Source organism: Hemicordylus capensis, chromosome 4 (genome assembly GCF_027244095.1).
Source record: "Hemicordylus capensis ecotype Gifberg chromosome 4, rHemCap1.1.pri, whole genome shotgun sequence".
NCBI classification, from domain to species: domain Eukaryota; kingdom Metazoa; phylum Chordata; class Lepidosauria; order Squamata; family Cordylidae; genus Hemicordylus; species Hemicordylus capensis.
The window spans coordinates 187084623-187104809 of NC_069660.1; the positions used below are offsets into that span (position 1 = coordinate 187084623).

Sequence of the window (20187 nt, forward strand, 5' to 3'; positions counted from 1 at the left end):
AGGAAATCAAACACCAATGGGCAAATGGAAAGTAAATTAAAAGTATATCCATTCTGCTAGAATATCTTCTGTGTAAAAGGTTAGGTTTTTTGTTCATGAGTCATCAAAGTTGATCATATATCAATAATTCAGCAATAAAAACAGGTTGCTTACCTGTAACTGATGATCTGGTAGAGATCCGTCGATATCCATAAGAATGGGTTCTGCGCCTGCGCAGGAGTCACGCGGTAGCCATGCCTGAGCTTGTCGAAGCGCCGAAGCCACGCCCCCACGCTGAGCGTTCTATATAAGGCGTGTCTTTGGCGCGAAGTCCCTCAGTTCTTGGACGACCGCCGTGGAGGACGACCATCCAGAAGACGAAGGTGAGTTCATCCAAGGTAAGTGCTCAATAAAGGACGTTGCAAAGGGCTGCACACCGCAATGCACATAAAGGTAGTCCTACTGCAGAGGGGAGGTCGGGAGGGTCTTATGGATATCGACGGATCTCTACCAGATCATCAGTTACAGGTAAGCAACCTGTTTATCTGGATCGAGATCCGTCGATACCCATAAGAATGGGTGTCTAGCGAGCTCCAAAAAAGGAGGAGGGGAGCAGTAGGAATTAAGGCAGCACCCTTTTCAAGATGCTTCTCCCGAATGAAGCCTCTGCAGCAGAACGTACATCTATGGCATAGTGTTTGATAAACGGGGACTCAGAGGACCATGTAGCTGCTTTGCAGATGTCCGTGAAAGAAACCCCTGCTAGGTGTGCAGCCGAGGAAGCGTGGGCTCTAATGGAGTGGGCCCGTATAGCTTCTGGAGGTGCTTTGTTTTGTAGTTTGTATGTGAACAGTATCACCTGCACCAACCATCTCGACAGTCGTTGTCTGGAGACTGGGGAACCTTTGGAAGAGCCTTGGTAAGACACGAAGAGACGTTTGGAGGCTCTAAAGGCTTGTGTTCTGGACATATAGAACAGCAGAGCACGGCGTACATCCATAGTGTGCAAGGATCTCTCCAAGGAAGTGGAAGGAAGTCTGAAAAACGTAGGCAGGATTATATCCTGATTGAGGTGGAAGGAAGACACTACTTTAGGTAAAAAAGAAGGATCCAGACGCATTCGGACTTTGTCTGGATAAAAGATAGTATAAGGGGAGTCTACTCTGAGTGCTGTGAGTTCACTGACTCGTCTAGCAGTAGTAATTGCTATCAAAAAAGCAGTCTTCCAGGAGACCAGTTTCAATGAACATGTGGCCATGGGCTCGAAAGGAGGCTGAGTGAGGGATGAAAGAACCAGAGATAGGCTCCATGGTTCCACAGGAGGCTTAACTGGCGGGTACACATTCGAGAGACCTTTTAGAAAGGCCTTACTCAACGGATGGGAAAACAAAGTCTTTCCATCACTGCCCGGGTGTTGTGCGGAGAGGGCAGCCAGATGGACCTTAAGGGAGACATTTGCAAGACCTTGAGTTTTTAGTATCGTTAGGTAACGTAAGACTTCCTTGATCGAAGCCTGCTTGGGTAAAAACCCTCTAGACCTTGCATATATTTTAAAACGGTGCCATTTGCTCTGATAATTCTTACGAGTGGATGCCTTCCGTTGGTTGAGCAAAATTCGTCTTAGGAGAGTATCCGCCAGGCGGTCAGATGAAGGGTGAGAACGTCTGGGTGCAAGATCTGGCCGTCGTCTTGTGTCAGCAGATCTAGGCGCTGAGGTAAGTGGTGGTAACAGTTCTTGGACAGTCTGCGTAGCCGCGGAAACCAAGGTTGTCTTGGCCACCAAGGGGTAATCAAGATCCCGTCGGTCGGTTGAGACAGCAGACGTGCCACTACCCTGGGTATCAGTGGGAGTGGGGGAAACATGTACGGAGTCTCTTCGGACCAGTTCAGCTGAAAAGCATCCCCTAGAGAACGAGCATCGTGGCCCGCTCTCGAGCAGTAACGGGAACATTTTGTATTCCTGGAGCAAGCAAAGAGATCTATGGAGGGAAACATCCATTGGTCGAAGAGCGGGGTCAAGACTTCTGAATGTAGTTCCCATTCGTGTTGGTGATCTTTCAAAAAGACCCGACTGAGGTCGTCGGCTAATACATTCTCCAGGCCTTTGATGTGTACTGCTGCAGGGGCAATCTGGTGTTGGATGCACCAGTGCCACAGCTGGACGCTGAGGGCACACAGGCTCCGGGACACCGTTCCGCCCTGACGGTTGATGTATGCTTGTGCAGTTGTGTTGTCGAGCTGGACTTGAACAATCTGGCCTTGTATGATTGGAAGAAAAGCTCGCAGAGCCAGAAAAACTGCTAGTAGCTCTAGGAAATTTATGTGTAGTAGGGCTTGTTGAGGAGACCACCTGCCTTGGATCTTGTGCCCGTTGCAATGTGCACCCCAACCCTGTAGAGATGCATCTGTGGTCAGCCAGACAGTAGGGGAGGGATTTTGAAAGGGGACCCCACTGAGCAGATTGTTCCGGCGCGTCCACCACGTTAGAGAACGAAGGACTTGAGGAGGCATTAGTAAGCGTTTGTCTTGATTGTCCCTGCATGGGTGAAAGACAGAAAGAAACCATAGTTGAAGCTTGCGCATTTTTAGGCGAGCGAAGTGTATAATCGCATTGCACGAAGCCATCAGCCCTAAGAGGCGTTGGACGGCAAGGGCTGGTTGGGTTGGTTGTTGCTGGAAGAGACGAATCAGGTCTCCAATACAGTTGAACCTGTCCTCTGGTAAGAACGCTTTCTGCACTCTGGTGTCCAAAACTGCTCCTATGTAGGAGATAACCGGAACCGGTTGTAGATGTGACTTTTTCCAATTGATTTGAACACCTAGGTCGTGGAGAAGATCTATCACATAACGGATATGCGAAAGTAACTCTTCTTTGGTCTTTGCTGCCAGAAGCCAGTCGTCTAGGTATGGATAGATAGCAATCCCTCTGGTATGTAGGTGTGCAATCACCACAGCCATGCATTTTGTAAAAACCCTCGGTGCGGTAGACAGTCCGAAGGGCAATACATTGTATTGGTACACTTCCCGTCCGACGGTGAAACGTAAGTACTTTCGGTGGCAAGGTCGAATACTTATATGAAAATAGGCGTCCTTGAGGTCCAGCGTTGCAAGCCACTCTTCTCCCTGAAGGAGAGGTAGGATGTGCTGTAACGCCATCATGCGGAATTTTCGGACGTGAATGAATTTGTTCAGGCGACGGAGATCCATAATGGGTCGTATACCCCCATCCCGTTTGGGAATTTGGAAGTAACGGGAGTAGAACCCGTCTAGCCTGTCTGCCCATGACACCGGGGATATTGCCCCTTTGCAAAGAAGATCCTTCACCTCTTCCCTCAGGAGATCCGATGCAGGAGTGAGCTTCATCCCCATAAAACGAGGAATGGTCTTGAATTCGAGTGCATAGCCTGAGCTCACAATCTTCAGGACCCATTTGTCTGATGTTATGTGGTGCCATGCGGGGACATGGCTGGCCAGCCTGATGGTTGGCTGGGACAGAATAGTCGATGGTGAGGACGGTACCCGCGCTGGCTGGGAAAGGGAGAGAGGAGGAGGTGTCAATGGGCAATTGCAATTTTCAAAGACGCTTTTGGTTGTCCTGCGTCTTGGAACGCTGGGGTTGAGAAGCTTTATGCCTCTGCTGGTAGGCTCGCTTTTGATATGGGGTATATGGCTTTCTGAAATCCCGGCGATCTTGGGTTCGATAGTTGGGCCTATATTTTCCATAATTGGGTCGGTATCTTGATGACTGCCCGGAGGATGATTGGGCAGCAGTGAAGGTTTTTGCCGTGAACTTGGATTTTTTTAACTGTTCCATTGTGGCGTCTGTGGTGGTGCTGAAAAGACCAGAGCCATCGAAAGGCAGGCCTTCGATCTTTTCTTTCATGTCCATCTGGAGATTAGTGGACCGCAACCAAGCATGCCTGCGTAGAGTGATAGCTGCTGTCATGGCCCTGGACTCACTTTCCGCTAGGTGTTTAGAAATGCTTAGCTGGCGACGAGTCAAATCCCCAGTGTTTTCCAAGGTCTGGCGGAACTTAGCCCTAAACTCATGTATAGGCAAAGATTCCAGGTCTTTTTCTAAAAGTTCCCAGAGGCCATGTGTGTATTTGGCCGTGCAGGCCGCATAGTTGGCCACTTTGATCGAAAGGCACGAAGTCGAATACACCTTCCTGCCTAAAAGGTCTAGTTTTCTGCCCTCTTTATCCGGAGGAACTGTATGGCGTTTGCCTGACTTAGAAGAAGTGGCGCAATCAATAACAAGAGAATTGGGCGCCGGATGCTTCAACAAATATTCATTGTCCTTATCTTGTACCCGGTAGAGGCTCTCAAGTTTCTTGGAAGTTGGCGTGGAGGTGTGGAGTACTTCCCAAGCGCACTTAGCCGCCCTAGTGATCACTGGTAGCATAGGGAGTGCCACTGGAGCGGTAGATTGAGACTGAAGCATAAAGTTGTATACCGGATCATCTATTGTCGCCAAAGGAGAGCGAATGTCCAGCCCCAGGGAATCCGCCATCGCACGAATGTGCTTGTGGTAAGCTTTCAGCTCATCATTTGGAGATACATACGTGGGTGGAGCCACATCCACTGGAGGATCCGCAATATTACTGTCCTCATCCGAATCCGACTCAAAATCGGACGAACCATAATGTTCAGAGGGGGAGCAAGGAGACGGTTCATTTCCATTAGTTTGAGCAATGGTTTGTGTCTCTTCAGTGCTGACAGATGAGTGTGGCAGGACATCTGTCTGAATGGAGGCAGATCTTGTGCTCATAGGAAAAGTCTGTGAAGCACGGTGAAATAGTTCTGGGCACTGCGTCTGGGTAGATACAGTAGACACAGAACGCAGTGGCAATCGTTGAGACCCGGTGTCATCAAACACATATGGTTCTCCAGGTGAAGTTGTACCCATGGGATCCTGGGGGTATTCACAGGTGTGCCATGTTAGCGGGGAGCGTCCTTGGCTGGCGGATTGAGGTCTGGAGGAGTGTGCTGTGGAGACTGAAGGTTGAGATGGGCCTGCATCTGTTGGCAAGAAACCCTTAAAGGTAGAGGTTGTCCGTCTACTCGACGTTGAGTCCAATAGCGAAAGCAGTGAGCGAGTCGCTGATGGTAGAATATCCTCGGCATCGACGTCTATGATCTCGAAAGCAGGAGGTGGGCAGCGTGGCGTCACCTGAGAAGTGAGGACCGGGGTGTGCAGTACAGTATCTCGAAGACCGACCGACGGTGTAGATGGCGAAGCCGAGTGTAGTGGGGTCGGAGCTGGCGATAGAGCTCGAGCAATCGGCATCGAAATCGACGTCGAGGCAAGCACCGGTTGAACAGCAGGAGTCAATATCGAGGCAACTGTCGATGCTGAAGGAGCCGTCGACATCGAAGGATTTGTCGGCATCGACTGAGCTGTCGATATCGAGGGAGCAGGTAGCGCCGACTGATCAGTCGTCATTGGTGGCACTGCAGTGGTCGATGGAAACCCCGATGTTGATGGTAAAGCTGACGACTTCGATACACTTGGTGGAGATGGAGTACGCGGAGGCAGGTCTGGGGATCTTCGACGTTTTCTAGGTGGAGAACTATGCCGATCTGTGTTTCGACGCCCAGAAGGAGAGTCGTTACGTCCACTTGAATGAAGATCCGGTCTCGATGGGGAAGACGAAGAAGATGTACACGGCGTCGATGTTGACTTTACCGGTTTCGATGTCGATGTGGATAACTTGGATACACGCGAAGGAGCTGGAGATTCCTTCGACTTAGAATGTTTCTTCGGCATCGAAGTAGGCTTCGAAGAATCAACTTTCTTCGATGCTGAGGAAGACTTTCGGTGGCGGCTCGACGTTGATGGAGGTGCCGACTCCGCCCTCGGGGGCAATTTTGAAGACGAAGTTGAGGTCGAGGGACGATGAGTACCCGGAGTGGAGGGGCTCAGAACCTCGTCATAAATAGCGGCCCGAAGGCGTAGCGCTCGGTTTTTTCTCGTTTGCTTCGAGAAAGAGAGGCAAATCTTGCAGGAGGCGACATTATGTTCCTCACCGAGGCATAATAAGCAAAGGTCGTGAAGGTCCTTGGAGGGGAGTTTCGCCCTGCAGCCTTCACACCATTTAAAAGATCTTTTCTCCTCAGTCATATTCACACTCGTAGTGGAGTCCGTTCCGAGGTCGAAGAGCCGGGATCGTCGTCAGTCAGTCCGCGTCGAGAACCGGGAAAAACCGAGAAGTCAGTCCGAGTCAAATTCCAAACAAAGGTCGCTTTCCAGTCCGTCGTCAAAACCAAAAATCAGTCAGTAAAGGATGAACTCGTTCTTAATGTAAAGAGGAACTTTTCCAACAGCTGAGGTGGCAGACCGAGGTCCAAACGCAAAGGCGGTCGGAAAAGAACTGAGGGACTTCGCGCCAAAGACACGCCTTATATAGAACGCTCAGCGTGGGGGCGTGGCTTCGGCGCTTCGACAAGCTCAGGCATGGCTACCGCGTGACTCCTGCGCAGGCGCAGAACCCATTCTTATGGGTATCGACGGATCTCGATCCAGATTAAATCATTAGATTCTGTCTTCAGGACGTTCCTGAAAGCAAAACTGTCCTTACCATATCTGCTTTTTGATTGGCAACCTGGAGCTCTTTTTCCTTGACTTCCAGCTCTTTGCTCAAAGCAGCCACTGATTCAGAAGCCTCTTTCAGCTTCTCCAGTCCGGTATTCATTCTGCAATTTAACATACAGTGGCATCACAATTACAACAGGATCAAAACACATAAATATGTTTTGCAGTCAGATTAGTTGAGCTGACTGGAAGAAGGCTTGATCTTGTATTTTATTAGTTTTGAAACCAAGATAATTTCTCATTTTTTATTCCACCTAAAACCTTAAGAATCCAATAGTTCACCAAGGGAAGGAAGGGCAAGGGGATGAGGTAGAGCTGGGAAAGCGAAGACAGATGTGTATAAAACCTATACAAATACTGACTTGGCTATGCAGAGCTTTTACCACCGGTTCAGTATAATCATCACCATGTGCTCATGATGGGATACATAACAACTATGCATACATATAAAGGAAGGGTTACTCCAAGAAAGCATCAAAACAATGTACTGTCAATCAAACCCTGAGCAGTCTAATGTGTATTTAATATATAGTGGTATGGGTAAAGGATGTGAAATTCCAGGTGTCCATTTGCAACTGGCACCTGGAAAAAATGGGTTTCTTCTTATGCCATCTTTGCTGTTTCATGTAAGAGCTGGATACCTCCTTTTCTTATCCCCTTGGCCTTACTTCATTCATTAATCTGAACCAGAGCATACCTGTAGTTTCAAAACTCCTTCCAATAGAAGAACTCAGCTCTGGAAGATACAGGGTGACTGGTAATCATTATTGCTGTGCAAAGGGCAAATATTCAGTTCAGAAGCTGCCTTGGAAATTCAGAGGGGAGTGTAATTTGATTTGGTGCCTCAGCTGCACACTGTGCTTTGATTTTATCCAAGCATCACTTCTATTAGGAGACAATGTTTTTGGACTATAATGAGAATCATTAAAAAGCCTAAAACTTTTTTATTTCTTGGCAGAATCATATGAAAACTGAAGGAATGGCACTATCTTCTGAAAGCATGAAGCCTGCCAAATTTCTGATGAATAGGTGCAGGAGTTTTTAAGCAAGAACATTTTAAAGGTTATGTTTTCCTTCCCCTTTTGACATCAAATGATCCTTCAGCTTATAATAAGAGATCACTTTTTATTTCTTGACAGAATGAGATAAAAATTGCAAGGATGGTAGCCCCTTCAGAGGTTATGAAGCCTGACTAATTGCAATGAAATCTGAACAGGGAGGCTTTACATTTTGAATTTTCCTATTAAATATAAACTTTTAAAACCTCTCTGAAGTGACAAATCAGATCGAAGTGGGCCAATTCAGACAGGTTTGCATTAGTTCAACCCAATTTAGATAGCTGCTATTTTGGGTTCCAATGGAAGCAAATCGGTTCAAATAAGCCTGCTTCAGTTCATATCCAGTTCTAGCTTCAAAGCATCACACAGCTCTAGTGGGTAGCAAGGGAGATCAGGATAGCCCTGTGAGAACACTGCACCTCCTCTCTCTGCTCCCTCTCACAGGGATTCCCAGGTGTTGTTGACTACAACTCCCAGAATCCCCAGCTGCAATCCCAAGAGCTGGGCAGCTAGAATGCCTGGTAGCTGGGAAGTTCCCCAGTGTGCTGCACTCTTGGTAAGGCGTATTGTGGGATGCCAGATGACTTCCTTCTCCAGCTCCTGGCTCTGTCAATCACCACCACGCTGCTAATGTATGCATGCAATTGGCAGAGCCCTGCAAGGACAGCAGGTCCGAGCCTGCCTCCCTGCCAGCCCTCCCCAACCCTGTGTAATTTGATCATGTGCACAACCTTATTGGCTGCTTGACATAGATACTAGGCCTGTTTAATATCAGATTGGGAATACTGGATCCAGTCAGATATTCCGGGTATCGGATCTTCTCGGATATAATTCTGATCCAATATAGAGAAGCCTATATCAGATCAAAAATATCCGATCCAGAATTGAGAATATCGGTAAAAATATCTGCAATAAAATAAAATAAAATAAATCAGAGACTCGGAGACAAAGTGTTTCCAAGCCCACTCCTGAACAGAATTTTAAGCACTTCACCCATGAAATTGGGTGTAGGGGCGGGGGCAAAATAACCCACCAGCAAGCACCCTCAGTGGGTGCTTGATGGTGGGTTACCTTGGCCCCCTAACGCCCCAATTTCATGTGCCTGCTGGCGGATGCTTTAAAATGAGATCTTGAGCTGGCTTGGAGACACAATGTATCTGAGCCAGCTCCCAACCTGGAAAATTCCCTGATGGGGCTTTTAGCTCGCTTCTCCACAAGAATGGTTGATGTGTGTTCGCACATTGGCCGGATTCACACCGTGCGAGATAATGGGGAGCACTTCACACACGATTCAGGTTTTTCATTGTGCGTTAGAGCCTAGCTTAATTTATGTCCTGGGGTGGGGGATCCACTTTTTGCATCGTTTTGTTTGGTTTTGGCAAATTCGAACTCACAGTAAAGCTTTGCAGTAAAGCCTGCTGTCTGGGAAAGGTCCTGCTAAAATATGGGATTTCTGGCTGGAACATCTTACTCCAACTCCAATATTTCGAAAGGATCTAAAGACCCAAATCTGACATTTCTGTATTGGATCCAATCCAATATTTTTGATTGTGCATAGGCCTAAAAGACACCTTTTGACACATTTCCCTTCCCTATAAACAGTGGCCTGTCTTATAGGGCCCAATGGTGCAGTCCACCATGTCATGGTACTTACACCTGCTTGTCAACTAATGTGGTGTACTTAACAACATGCATTGAATGCTCTCTGGCAATATATTAAACTGGCCTGTCATTGAGACAATGACTGAATGGATGCAAATTGGATATTAAGACCAAAAATACTACGAAGACTGTTGATGAACATTTTAACCTCCCTGGACATAAGGTCACAGACCTCAGGGTGCTGTATTTAAGAAGATAAGTTCAGGAGGACTGCAACAGCAGAACAAAAACCCAGATGCAAGAAATTTTATCTGCAAAAAATAACCAGAAGTGGCACAGTGAGACATTGTTTCCGAGAACAGATTGGACCCCTCACAACCTGGGACAGCTCTGCTGGACATGAACTTGTGTATGCAATACATGCAGAATAAAATCGCTTCTGCAATATATGCAGGATAAAATTGTTTCATTACTGCATGCACTGCCAACAGAGACAATGTTGGATCAAATGGGAGTGCTCTTGGATCTTCAAATGGGTTCTATGCTGTGTTTTAATTCAAGACTAGTCCTCCTCCATCTGCACTCCAGTCATCTACCTTGCTGCTTCAGCTCCTGTAGCTACACGTGAATATAAAAAGTTCATCATCTTTGGAGTCCTCCAAGAGTGCCATAAAGACTCATCCTTTCAGTCTGGCTTTTAATAATATTTAAGTTTTTTAAAATGGTTATTTAACTGCTAATATCATAATGCCCTTACACAAATCTATGGTGCAGCCACATCAGGAGTACTGTGTACAGTTTTGGTCACCTTATCCAAAAAAGGACATTTTAGACCTGGCAAAGGTGCAGAAGAGGACAACCAAGCTGATCAAGAGCTTATAGCACCTTCCTTATGAAGCAAGGCTAAAATACCTGGGGCCTTTTAGCTTAGAAAAAAGATGACCAAGTGGAGATATGATAGAGGTCAATAAAATCACGCATGATGTGCAGAGAGATACATTTTTCTCCCTCTCTCTTAACACTTGAATGAGGGGTCATCCCATGAAACTGATGGCCAGGAAATTTAGGACGCATAATTAACCTATGTAATTCTCTGCCACAGGATGTGGTGACAGTAACCAGCCTGGATGGCTTTAAGAGGGACTTGGACAAGTTCATGGAGAACAAGATTATCAATGGCTACTAGACTGATGGCTATAGGTCACCTGCAGCCTCAGAGGCATGATGCCTCTCGGTCCCAGTTGCAGGGGGTGCAACAGCAGAAGAGAGGACAAGCCTTCATCTCTTGCCTGTGGGCTTCCCAGAGGCATCTGGTGAGCCATTGTGTGAAAGAGGATGCTGGACTAGATAGGCCTTGGGTCTGATATAGCAGGGCTGTTCTTATGTTTTAAAATGAGTTTTATGCTAATATTTTAACTGGTTTTATGTTTTGGGTTAATACTTTACATGGCTTTATTTCTGACTGTGAACCACCCTGAGCCATTTTAGGATGGGCAGTATATAAACTAAATTAAATTATAAATTAAATAAATTGGATTGGGTCAATTTCTCCTTGAATAGTGATTATGCACATTATAGAGACCATTGGTACTCTCTCCCCTTTGATACGTAGTACATAAAAAACCATTGTAAATATCTCTTTAAATATAGATAGAAAGTTTGCCACTGCCTGCTTCAAGTGACTATCCTTGCTTTCACCCTACAGCTGAAGAAGTGGGTTAAAACCCATGAAAGCTTGTATATTAAAATATCTGTTAGTGTAAAAGGTGCTACCTTATTCCTTTTTGTTCTATATGATTGACTAGCGTAGCATGTCACAACTATTTTTACATGAGTCTCGTATATTTATTTATTTTTACATATTCTGAGAACCAGACTGGACTTTGGGCATTATTTGAAGGGGGAAAGCAGCAGATAGTAACGGGCTGCAAACTGATTTTCAACAAGCTACAGCAACCCCCTCTCTGGGAAACCTGGCTAATCTGAGAGAGAGCAGTTGTGGTGTTTCCCTTGTACTCCTCCCCCAAATTGTGGGGAAAGGTTAATATTGCCCCTCCAAGTCCTTCTCCCCTTCTAATTGTGCTTCCCTCCCCACTGCTTTAGATATTCATCAGACACCTGGATTTCCAGTTTGGTCTTGAGTATGATAGCTTGGAGTACAACAAAGAGATATAATATCATGAGTGGCTAATATATAAATATCACGAGAAGCATAACTGAAGGTGAAAATACCAAAGAAAACACTTCACCTGTTAGCCAAAGTCTGCACCTCTGCATGTTTTTCTTTGTATATAGCTTTATATCCTTGAATAAAAGACAGGTAAGACTTGGGAGTCACATGTGTTGACCGACGGTATCTCTGGAAATAGTCAACACATTTCTCAGCAACTCCATCTTGGAAGGACCCCATGCACTGCACCATCTCTTTTTTAATTTCATCAGTGCAGTCAACTTCATAGGATGACAAGAAATGTTCAGACACTAAAAAGAGAAAAATATTTGAAGTATTAAACATTAATAGGATAACTTTGATTAATAACTCAAAAGTTTAAGGCAAAAGACAATTTCTAGGGGCATCAAGTGCTTCACATAATCTCTCGTTTTAGCCATCATGTAGGACAAGACCAGGGGCCTTGTTTATTCCAGGGCCTCGCTGCAAGGTAGAGAGGGGAAACTCACCCAACTCCTTGCCTCAGCCTGATCAAACTTGAGAGTTATCATGAGCTCACTGTTTGCCCTAATCTCCTGAATCACCAACTCAGATGCTTCCCTTCCTCCCTGTCAACAACCAGTCCCAATCACTTTGAGGGAGTCTGCTCCCAACACACATGACTGGTAGAGCAGTGTGAATTATATAATCTCACTAAACGCAGCCCTGCTAAACATACGGCCTCAGTTATTTGCACTACAAGGCATTTTTAATTCCCCCCGCCCAAAACAGTGATATTTGTATTACTACATCCTTAAACATAATTTGCAGCCATGCATCTCTCCAAATATTTAAATTACAGGCCGAGATTCATACGTTTAATTGTTAAGTCATTTATAACAATTAAATTCATACATTTAATTGTTATAAATGCACAGTTTTTTTGGGGCAATGCCCCCCACCCCCCATTTTACAAGTTATGACTTCTGGCTCTTCTTAATTTGCATGTCATAGGGCTCTCTGATAATCGCCCCAGAAGTGAAATCAGCGTAGCACTTATCTCTTTTCACTGCTGGGTAATCCTCCTTTTGTAATTACTGGGTAGCTATGCTAGTATTCTTGTCTTGATAGGATTAAGAATTCCTTTGGTGAGAGAACAGGTAAGTGGGTTTCATTTAATTCCCGCATTTGCAATTCTCAAGACTTTTTAAAAGAGAAAATATTTCAATTGTGCAATAGGTTTTATGAATGTTTCCTCATTTACTAGTAATCTCATTTGGATTGATGAAACCCTCTAGCATTTTTAAAATGAAATATAAGCTAGGAGTGCTATGCGTCATTACTTAGATGCCCCATCAACATGAAATTAATGCACTTATTTTCTTGTAAATGTGCTATAATGGTCCCTTGAATCAACTTATACCTTTTCAGAACCTAGTGAGCAATACAAAAAGGGCTGGGGATTATGGGAGTTGTTGTTGTTATTATTATTAATTCAATTTCTATACTGCCCTTCCAAAATGGCTCAGGGCGGTTTACACAGAGAAATAATAAATAAATAAGATGGATCCCTGTCCCCAAATGGCTCACAATCTAAAAAGAAACACAAGATAGACAGCAGCAACAGTCAGTGGAGGTACTGTGCTGGTGGTGGATAGGGCCAGTTACTCTCCCCCTGCTAAATAAAGAGAATCACCATGTTAAAAGGTGCCTCTTTGCCAAGGTAGCAGGGGTTACAAAGGAGTTGTAGTCCAAAATCAGCTGGGGGACCTAAATTGAGTAAACCTGGTCTAAGGCAGGGCTAAGCAAGCTTTGCTCTCCAGCTGTTGTTGAAGAACACACTGCAGTTCCAATTGTGGCTGGGGATGATGGGAGTTGTAGTTCAACAACAGCTGGAGAGCCAAGCTTGCCTACCCCTGCCCTAAGGCACACAACCTCTTTTCTACAATGTAGAATCTCATCTGAGAGTGTTTGCTTTGCTATAGAAAGCACTAGCAAAATTATCAGCCATTGTGATGTCAGGAATTTGAGACAGCAAAAGCTCCCAAGACTCACCTGCAATCAGAGCATCTTTGGGCCAACGACTAAACCAGTCTATAGTACAACCAGAAATAAGAGCAGGGAACTTCAGTGCTCTGTTTCGGAATTTTTCACCCACTGGCGAGAAGCAGAGAACTACATGCAAGTTCTGACGAACTCGGGTCATGAAATAATTATACAAGTTCTCATTGGTTGGAGGCCGACGTGGATATTCCTTCTTCATAACAGATATGAGATCACCAGTGATTTCATCTATTTCATCACGTGCAAACAAGTTGGAAACCTTTGGAGGGAAAAGCCAATTTTAAAAATGCAATTGATGTATTCTATGACCTGCCAGATTAAAGAACTCAGTTAATTTGTCATCTGCTTTTTAACTACTGACTAAATTGATCAGTTGAGTAAGAATTCTGTTACAAAAAACTCCACAGAGGCATCTTTTACAGTTATTGGAGAGTATAAAACTATGTTACCACTCCTAGTTAGGAGGCAACTTTTCTTTTCCCTTCTCTATTCCATGTGTACACTAGAACCAAGATGTTCTCAGAAAATAAAGTGCTTCTAACAAGCAGCCCTACCAATTATTATTTACTCAGAAGTAAGTTTGTTGGGTTCAGTGAGGCTGACTTCCTAATCAGTGTATTTTAGAATCAAAGAAGAAGTGGACATTAAATGAGGTGCAATCTTACAATGTTTAAACTTTCTTTTAAATATCTACAGGGGATCTTGATCAGAACTGAAGTGCAGAGACAGGCACTAGTGCTTTTCCTACATGGCTCCAGATCAGACCTCCAAAGTTGCTCTTTGTCCCTGGAAGGAAGCTGCAATTCACACCCATATTTGCTTCCCTCCTGGGGCAAGTAACAATTTTGGGAGCTCAGTCTGGATCAGCACAGAGGAGAAGGTTTAAACTCTCCCTCCCCACCCAGTTCTAATATGGATCCCCACCCCAGTTGAGTTTTTAAAAACATTTAAATAGAAAGACATTGACATCACATCCAGTTTGTGGATTAATCTATAGTTTGCCACTCTAGTTTGACGTAATGAGGACCAATCTAGACATAACATTAAATCACATTATCTGGCCCTGTTGTTGTTTTTCAAAATGGTAACAGCTGTGGGGAATGTTCAGGATCCGAACCCTAGCAAGGATGGAGGAAGGCTTTAACTTTGTACCCTCACTGTTGTTGCCACCCAGACTAGGAACTCCTACAGCTATCATTTGCCTCAAAATGGAGGCTGGGATCATTGGCATCTGGGAGAGGCTTCTCTCTCAGAACAAAATGGCAGCCATGGAAGGGCTCATTAGGAGGGAAAGACTAAGGTCCCAGCTAGTTAGTCTCTTAGTCCCGTTATCATCCAGAAGAATTCATGCATCACCTCCCCTATTTTCATTGTTTGGTCACCACAGGCAGAAAGGAATGATAAACTAGAAGCCAAGAGGAATAATAATAAGAAATATATATATATATTACTTCTCCTGATGAGAGGACATTATTCATGTATTCCAAGAAAGCCTCATCTTTTATTTCATTGTCTGTAAAAATAAAGCTGATTCCTTTTCCTTGCTGCCCAGCAGTCCTATACAAGTGTTTAAGATCTTCCATTAGGTTGGAAGTATTGTAAGACCTAGAGAAACAGAGGGAAAGGAGCATACTTGGTTAGGTCTTGATGGCAAACACACACACACACACACACACACCCTGCACAAGCAAAGATATCACAAGGAAATCAAGTTGTATAGTTCATGTGAAATTTTGACTGAGCCATTTTATGATTTCAGCAAAGTACTTGACCATGTCTCAAAAGCTAATACCATTTTTAAGGTGTAGTAAGATCCAAAAAGCATAGGACATTTTTATATCACAAACACAACTGACAATACCACTGAGGGAAGGACCAGCTGTAGCAAAACTGTCAGTCTGTAATGGCCTTTTTCCCACCAGAAGCTGGACATCACAATATATTGTAGTGGTGGGACCAAGGTAAGAATACTACACCTGCCCTCTCTTTAATCAGTTCTGTAATTGTAGAAAAGCAATTTTCCCCCAAACATATTTGTAACATATAAGTTTGAGATTAGAGAATTTTGAGGATTTTGAAAAGTGTCTTGAAATCTACCTACATTTGGGCAGGGAGACTAGTAAAAAAGTGTGGACTTGGGGAGCAGGGAGTGCTTTTTTTAAAAAAGGCTGCATTAGATCACAGAAGAGGTTTTCCTGTTAATAATGTTATTCTGTTTTATCATTAAAAACCTGCAATGATGTAGCATCAAATCAAGAACACATTTTTGAAATCAAATGTCTGAGCCATCCTTACGCTACAGCTAATATGTTAAATGTGAACAAAAATCATCCTATATCATTCCAAAGGCTTAAAGAATATGTGCCTACCTTGTTAATGTGATCTGGAATATATCATAGCCAGCTATGAATGACGCCAGTTTAGTCAAGCTCTGTTTTCCAGACCCACCAACTCCTACAAGCAGAGCATTTCCACGTGGCGTGCGGATTACACGAGAGATCTGCAGAACATAGTTAATGCGTATTGCTAAATATACTGATGGCCACAAATTACTAAACAGATTTTTTTGGCCAGGACAATGCAGATGCCAGAGGTCCTTGGCCATTCATTGGCCACTCACCCAACCTAACTGCCATCTTCATCCCTAGCAAAATGAATTTTGAGTTTTTCTAATCATATCTGAAAAAAACAAATGTCAATTTCCATCTAACAAGGTAGGGCAATAAGATCTTGAGAAATGCAAAGATGAATAAGGTACCTTGGAACCAAAGTACTTATGAGAAATGTTGAAACTACTGTATTACTTTAACAGTTCAACTCTCATTCCTTAAGGCTAGGATTTTTGATGCAGAGATAAAAGGTTTTACAGAGTACAGAATATTCCTCTGTAACCTAGATTCAACAGACGCTGTGCAATCATCTGTGGGAGCAGTCATGGCCACTAGAGGGCTCATAAACCAGCTGGGAAGTGTGGAAGCACCAACTGTATTAAGTAATATGGAGACTCGACATGCGTCTTCCACAGTTTTGCATGATTGTGGGGCTCCAGAAATGCGCAAATTGATTCAAGTTTGATTTGAGAAATGTTGAAACTATTACATTGACAGTTCAACTATCGATTCAAGTGATTCGAGCGCCATTCTGGTATGCTTTTCCCCCTTGCTGATTGGTTTTCTGGCACTGGCTTCCAATTGGCTTGAGATCTCCTTGCTTCTTGGTTGGCTTGTTATCATACAAAGCAAGTGTTGTCATGGGCAACTGTGCTCTCATTGGTTGTGGCGAGGGAAGGGAGGGGAACAAAAAGGAGGGAATTTCAAAATGTTTTCGAAGGGCCTGGGAAGGGGAGGCAGAGAGGGCCCTTAGAGAACTCTTAAAGAGGCTATATCAGGAGAGGAAGAAGAAGGAATCAAGGGAAGTTTGATTTTATGGTTTTCTTTTCTCAGTACTAAGTATAATATGCTATATTACTAACTATTAGATTTTGCTGCATCTCAGATTGACAAAAGAAGAACTTGGATGCCTGCCTTGAGTTGTGGTTTGGTCTGTTAATATTTACTGTTAAATGTTTTATGAAAAGCTTTGGACTAGATATATGAGCAGTTTGTGAGATGGTGTTGCAGCAAGAAATGGGCAATGTGGCAGTTCAACTCTATGTATGTGTGTGTAATATTTCTTTGATGAATGCTGTGAGATGAGCCCCATGTCTGGCCATGAGACTATCCTGTGCTTCACTCACTGCTCTGGTGTGCTCTGCAATCTCTATTCTGCATTGCAAGGTGTACTCAGTCAAAATGTGGCTGAAAATGTTGCTCTAGTTATGCTTATGGCTATGTTTGCTGCTGCTAAGGGTGATGCTGTGCTGTGGCAGCTGTTGCAGTGCTAAAGTAAGAAGTCCTAATAGTGTGTAAGAGAACAATGTGTGTCAATGATGTCATTGCAGCACAGGCACTGTGGCTGGCAGTGAATTCTGGGTCAGTGATTCTTTTTTGGCCATTTTTGGACTGTGTTTGGAAAAAAAAGTGTGTTCTGTGTTAGAAAAGACAGATTCCTTTAACTGTGTGCTTCTAATATGCAGTGTTTTGCAAGGAAGGGGCATAAAATGAATTGCAATGCAAAACTTGTCGTGTTCATTCTGTGAGTGTAATTTGTTTCAGTCATAGGGAACAATGGAGAACTTGAAACACTCCATTGTTCCCCCTGGGTAGGTCCTAGGGATACCAAAGTGGGTTGGGTGGTATGGCGTGATGGGTGCTACCAACCACCCAACCCACAAAAGAAACGGGCAAGGATCTTATGGGGGTTTGAGGGAAAGATTAAAAACCATTTGCCTGTTTCTTTTGTGGGTTGGGTGATAGGTAGCACCCATCATGCCCTACTACCCAACCCACTTTGGTGTCCCTAGGATCAACCCATGGGGAACAATGGAGTGATTCAAGTTCCCCATTGTTTCCTATGGCTGAATCACTCAAATCAATTTGAGTTGATTAGTCGAAACAGCCGGCAATGGTTGCTGTTTCAACAAATCAATTCAATGATATCGCTATTCAATTCAAGCTCAAACCAAATCGCAAAATCTGATTAGTGCACATCTCTAGGGGGCTCTTATTAAAGCCACTGTAATTGCACAAATCATGGCACCATTATGTATATCCTGCATATTGATGCATCGGTTCATACTTTTACCAGCTCCATGTAATTGGATGTGACCCCAGCCACAACTCTGAATGACCCTGACAATGATGGTGAACATAAATGACCTGGATGGCACAATGGATTCTCAGTGAAACCTTAGGGATATGTGTTTCCAGCCTTCCTAAACCCACAAATACTGGTTATTAAATTCCTTAGTAGCAACTTACCACCTTACAAGTATCAGAAAGAACACCAAGCATTCACCTGCTGGTTGCAGAGTTCCCTATTTAAAATGCCAGACATGCAAATGAAAGAACATGCTAGCATTCTAGATACAGCACCCTGCACAGGGCTTCAACCCAGAAAGATTTCCTAGTATTTTGCTCTTTCCATCATCAATATTTTGTATATGAAATTGAGAAGATGACAGAAATTTATGCTAATCCACTTAAACATTTCAAAATTAAGAATTTCTAATCTAAAACAATCGGCATAGCTCTAAGTACCTTTACTAAATGAATCATAGCATCTTCAAAAAATACCAAATCCATCCCTGCTCCACGGATACTCTCATTGTATATTTGTAAGAACATGTTCAAACGCTCCTTCAGATGATTAAAAGATTCAATTGCCTCATAGATTTTTGGCATATCTGCTTCTGCTTCATCTGGCTCCTCTCCTGTCATGAAAATGGCATACCATTATATACTTCAAATTAGGGACAAGGGTTGGTTTTACACAGTGTTCTTGTAGGTCTTCAAATTGTAATCTCCTCTATCTCTGAGAAATTGAGAAAGCCTTTCAAGTTAAACTTGATTAAAACTAGCAAGATTGTAGTTTGTAACAGTGACGAGTAGCTTTTTCACATGTAGCTTGCAAATCATGGGCCAGTTCAGATGAACACAGCATCCACAGGCCCCCTACATGTGTTAACACTGGGTTATGCCAAGAATGTGTGCACCCCAATATTACTGAAGGATGTGCCAACATGTTCTCAGCATGTCCTTTATTCATGTGTAAAGGGTGATCATGCAAAGTGCCCCTCTACACACGCTGCAAAACCCTGGATTTTGCAGCAATTGTAGAGGGAGGTTTTGCATGATCACCCTTTATACATGAGTAAAGGCTGTCCTAAGAATGCTCTCGAATGCCCTTTGATTATGTCAGGGCAGGCACGTTCTCAATGCAGTCTCAACATTAATGTGTGTAGGAGGCCATGTTCATGGGAACTTGCCCCATTTTAATACTGTTTTTGGACATATCAAACTAGACACGTTCTTGTCCCCATCCTTCAAATCTTCTAGCTATTTGAGCCTGAAGAATAAAAAACAAAGGAGTACCTCATTATACCCAAGGGTTCTGTTCCCGTAGATTAAAAAAACAAGCATCCATGGTAACAAAACCATAGATAATGAGTTATTGAGTCTATGGGATTTATATATTCATTTTATTTAATACATTTCTATACCTCCCAAAACACAAGTTCTCTGGGCGGTTTACAAAACAACAAAAACAGCCAATAAAAGATTAAAACATTTCAACAATTAAAATTAAAACACAATTAAAACAGTATCTAATTAAAAGCCTGGGTGAACAAATGTGTCTTAACTGCCCTTTTGAAAGTTGTAAGAGATGGGGAGGCTCTTATTTCAGCAGGAAGTGTGTTCCAAAGCCTCAGGGCAGTAATGGAGAAGGCCCGTCCCCGAGTAGCCACCAGACGAGCCGGTGGCAACTGCAGACGAACCTCTCCAGATGATCTCAGTGGGCGGTGTGGTTCATAGCAAAGAAGACATTCTCTTAAATACCCAGGGCCCAAGCTGTTTAGGGCTTTATAGGTTATAACCAAAACCTTGTACTCTGCCCAGAAATTTACCAGCAGCCAGTGTAGATGTTTTAAGACAGGAGTGATATGGTCTCTCCAAGATGACCCAGAGAACAATCTGGCCGCCGCATTCTGGACTAGCTGCAATTTCCAGACTACGTACAAAGGCAGCCCCACATAGAGCTCATTGCAGTAGTCAAGTCTGGAGGTGACCAGCAGATGTACTACTGTTCTGAGGTAATTTATCTCAAGAAATGGACGCAGCCGGCATATTAGCCGAAGCTGA

At 43.9% G+C, this 20187-nt stretch overlaps 1 protein-coding gene across 7 annotated transcripts in view; it reads right to left on the reverse strand.

Annotated features, from left to right (window-relative positions):
* The window catches only part of LOC128322773 (dynein axonemal heavy chain 5-like), a 240360-nt gene that overhangs the window by 64458 nt on the left and 155715 nt on the right, over positions 1 to 20187 (reverse strand). For all 7 annotated transcript variants that reach the window (XM_053244679.1, XM_053244680.1, XM_053244682.1 and 4 more), the window contains 6 exons: positions 18586 to 18758; positions 15817 to 15947; positions 14899 to 15052; positions 13439 to 13706; positions 11484 to 11715; positions 6561 to 6675 (listed from right to left, as the gene is read on the reverse strand). In XM_053244679.1, the coding sequence (XP_053100654.1) occupies positions 6561 to 6675; positions 11484 to 11715; positions 13439 to 13706; positions 14899 to 15052; positions 15817 to 15947; positions 18586 to 18758 (1073 nt within the window). The remainder of the gene's footprint in view (positions 1 to 6560; positions 6676 to 11483; positions 11716 to 13438; positions 13707 to 14898; positions 15053 to 15816; positions 15948 to 18585; positions 18759 to 20187) is intronic.